A 3,234-nucleotide genomic window follows, 5' to 3' on the forward strand; every position below is an offset into this window, starting at 1 on the left:
TTGGCACAGTTAGTTTAGCAGAGAGCAGGGGAGCTTTTAGTCTTTACTTATATCTTCACTGGCCACTCATGAATGAACCATACCCCCAAAGCCAAAAGAAGCAAGCAAATGAACAAAACCCCAGAAGCCTTATAGAACTCTCAGACCACCATTTGGCTACCCTGCCAGACTACTACAGAAAACACACATCTCAGGGTGGATCCGGAGACGATCTTGGAGTGTCTCATTAGTCCCGGGACGGCCTGACATCAAGCTGGGATCTATCACACGGTGGGCTTACTGGCTTTATTCACCACATGTAGGAGCTGATGCAATGCTCTGCTTTGGTATTCTTTCTCAAGGGCCAGATAACTACATTTACAAAATCTGGATTTCCCCCCCCCTCCCCCACTGCAAATAGTCAAATAAAGTCATGATGCAGTTATAAAATGTGAAAAGCAGTGTTGGGAAGACGTTGCTAATAAGAGAAGAAGCAAGACACCAGAAACTAGGGCTGGAGAGATGGCTCAGTGGTTAAGAGCTCTGCCCGCTCTTCCAAAGGTCCTGAGTTCAATTCTCAGCAACCACATGCAGGTTCACAACCATCTAGAGTGAGGTCTGGCACCCTCTTCTGGTGGGCAGGCATACATGAAGGTGAAAAACACTGTATACTTAAATAAATAAATCTTTAAAAAAAAAAAAAAAAAAAAAAAAAAAAAAAAAAAAAAGACACCAGAAACTAATATTCCAGAAGTGATATGAAAGGTCTTAAGGCAGTGTGCACAGAGAACAAGACAGTCCAGCTTGGAACTTATGTACAAGGTGAGACTGCTCTAAACCACAGGGCAGTGGGCATAACTCAGAGTAGAACAGTTGACCGATGACATTAAACTGTCTGCCGTTTCCCTGGCTAGGAGACACTTCCTGTCATTATCTAAACTGCTTTACTTCAAAGTGTTTGTGGGAGCAGAAAGGCAAATTAGCTGAGTGTGTTTACTTCATGCTGGGTAGGGAGGAAGGCTAGAGGAATGAGTTCAGGAAGTACAGTTGTGTTTAAAAGCCCACAGCACACGAGGAGATAGGCATTTTGATGAAAAGCAGCTTCTGGGTCCTGCTCACAGAGAAGAAAGCTCTAGGAGAGCAGAACAGGGGGCACAGACACATCCAAGACTGTCTGAAGCTGCTTACAAGCGTAGGTAAGCCACAGCAGTGTTGGCTGCTCAGGGAGCAAACCTGGGGACTTGTGCATGCTGGGCAAGATCTCTCCCAACTGAGCCACAGCCCGGTGGTTTCATTCTTCCTACCTTTCTTTCTTCCTTCCTTCTTTAGAACAAAAACAAAAACGCTGTCAGGTTTCATTAAAGGAAAACTTTCCTGCTCTGGCAAGCTTCTAACAATGTCCGACTCACTTGAGTCAGTGATCGCTGGTGTGCACATTGTATGTGTGGTACCCAGCTTAACATTATTGCCACTGTGACGATGGATGGGCACACCAGCACTGGCCAGATTTCCTCAACGTTGGGCAGTCGTTAACCATGATGGCCTAATTCGCACTTCCCTGCCTCCTCAACTCAGAATCTGCTCGTGCCCAGCAAGTTGGAGGCTTCAGCTGCTGACTCCAAACACTCTGACTTCCTTTCAGCTGCCTTAGTTGTGGGACGGCTCACGCCCCTCTCCCTGCCCCCCCCAACCAAGAGCAGCTGCCAAAATAGCCAGAGAGCAAGAAAGCCTATTGCACGTCTTCCCTACCTACAAAGAGAAGCTTGAATAAGATCGGACATTTTTGAAGCTTTGCTTTAGGAATGAGAACGAACCTAGTGCCTTTTCTATTCTTTTTTTTTTTTTTTTTTTTTTTTTTTTTTTTTTTTTTGGTCTCTTTTTGGGATAAGGGCAATAACTACAAGCAAAAAACTAACCAACCAACCAATTAACCAAGCAAACATGGGATAAAAATGGATACTTTGTCTCCCATAATGATTCTAGTCCTTTACCTAGAGCAAGGCCTTCTATAAGAATTTCTCCTTACTCATTTGGCTAAACTATCATCTTTGGTGGCTTGCAAGTCATTTCTGTTTAAGAATTGGCTGGTGAGCTCAGAGGAAGAGTTCTTAGCACATGCTAGGCTCCAGCATGTGCTAGAATGTTCCCTTAGTGTACTTCAGACTAAAAACCGGTTTAAAACCACTTCCACTGGTCAGTTTCCAACCCTCAGGGGCAGAGGAGATGATCAAGAAACAGAAGCTACTGTCCTAGGTGGGTGGAGGAATGCAGAGAAGTGGGTGAAGACCCTATAGCCCATTTGACTGGCTCTGGCCAACCATGACAAGGGGCCAGAGTTTATCTCCACATCAAACCTCCATTTCCCTCCTCTTCTCCAGGCAAAATGAAGGTGACTCTGGTGAATCTGTTGTTCATGATGTTGCTGCTGCTGCTAGGCTTGGGCGTGGGCCTGGGCCTGGGCCTTCACATGGCTGCTGCCGTCTTACAGGACAGTGATCAGCCACTGAGTGAGTTTTGGCCCAGTGACTCCCAGGACCCAGCTGAGGCCACTGAAGAGGGAAAGGGCACCTGGACCACAGAAATGGCACAACCTGTCTGGCCAGAAGAAACTGTTGTCAGTGAAGATGAGGTTGGAGGAAGCAGGATGCTGAGGGCTGAGGCTCTCTTTCAGAGCAAACAAGACTACCTTAGGCTTGACTGGAACACCAGGGACTGCAATACCATGATGGCACACAAGATAAAGGGACACAATCAGAGTTGCTTAGACCAATACACATTCATCCACGAAGAGCAAAGCACAGTCAAAGCCGTCTGTAGTACTCCTGTGGTGCAGTGCGAACTCAAGGGGGGCAACTGTCACAGAAGCCCTCGTCCTTTCGATCTGACAGTGTGCAAATTGTCCAAACCAGGCCAAGTCACTCCCAACTGCCATTATCTGACCTACATAGTTGAAAAGGTCATTGTCCTAGTGTGCAAAAACGATAATATGCAAGGCACTGAAGGTTAAATGAAGCAACTCATACGTTTCCCTTCTCTTTCTCTCATTGTCTCTCTTGTTTTGCATCTCTATCTGCTGATGCTTCTGACCCCTGCTTGGGTGCACTGACTCTAGGGAAGATTCTGGGGAGAGAGGATGGACCGTTGCTGATCTCCGTCTTCTGAAAATATAATGATTCTTTGCACTAGGGGCCATCCAACTTGCGTTTTGTTCCAGGGGTCAGAAATAGCAACGTAATAAAGCCTAGAGTCTCCCAG

The 3,234-nt window shown here is 46.3% G+C and overlaps 1 protein-coding gene across 1 annotated transcript; it reads left to right on the plus strand.

Moving 5' to 3' along the window:
* The first annotated feature begins 1,069 nt into the window (after positions 1 to 1,069).
* Rnase10 (ribonuclease A family member 10 (inactive)) lies at positions 1,070 to 2,986 on the plus strand. Its single transcript, XM_051143360.1, has 2 exons — positions 1,070 to 1,175; positions 2,358 to 2,986. The coding sequence occupies exons 1-2, from the start codon at positions 1,070 to 1,072 to the stop codon at positions 2,984 to 2,986; spliced, it is 735 nt and encodes a 244-aa protein (XP_050999317.1).
* Positions 2,987 to 3,234: the final 248 nt, after the last annotated feature.

The sequence above is a fragment of the Acomys russatus genome, chromosome 3, assembly GCF_903995435.1.
Source record: "Acomys russatus chromosome 3, mAcoRus1.1, whole genome shotgun sequence".
Taxonomy (NCBI): domain Eukaryota; kingdom Metazoa; phylum Chordata; class Mammalia; order Rodentia; family Muridae; genus Acomys; species Acomys russatus.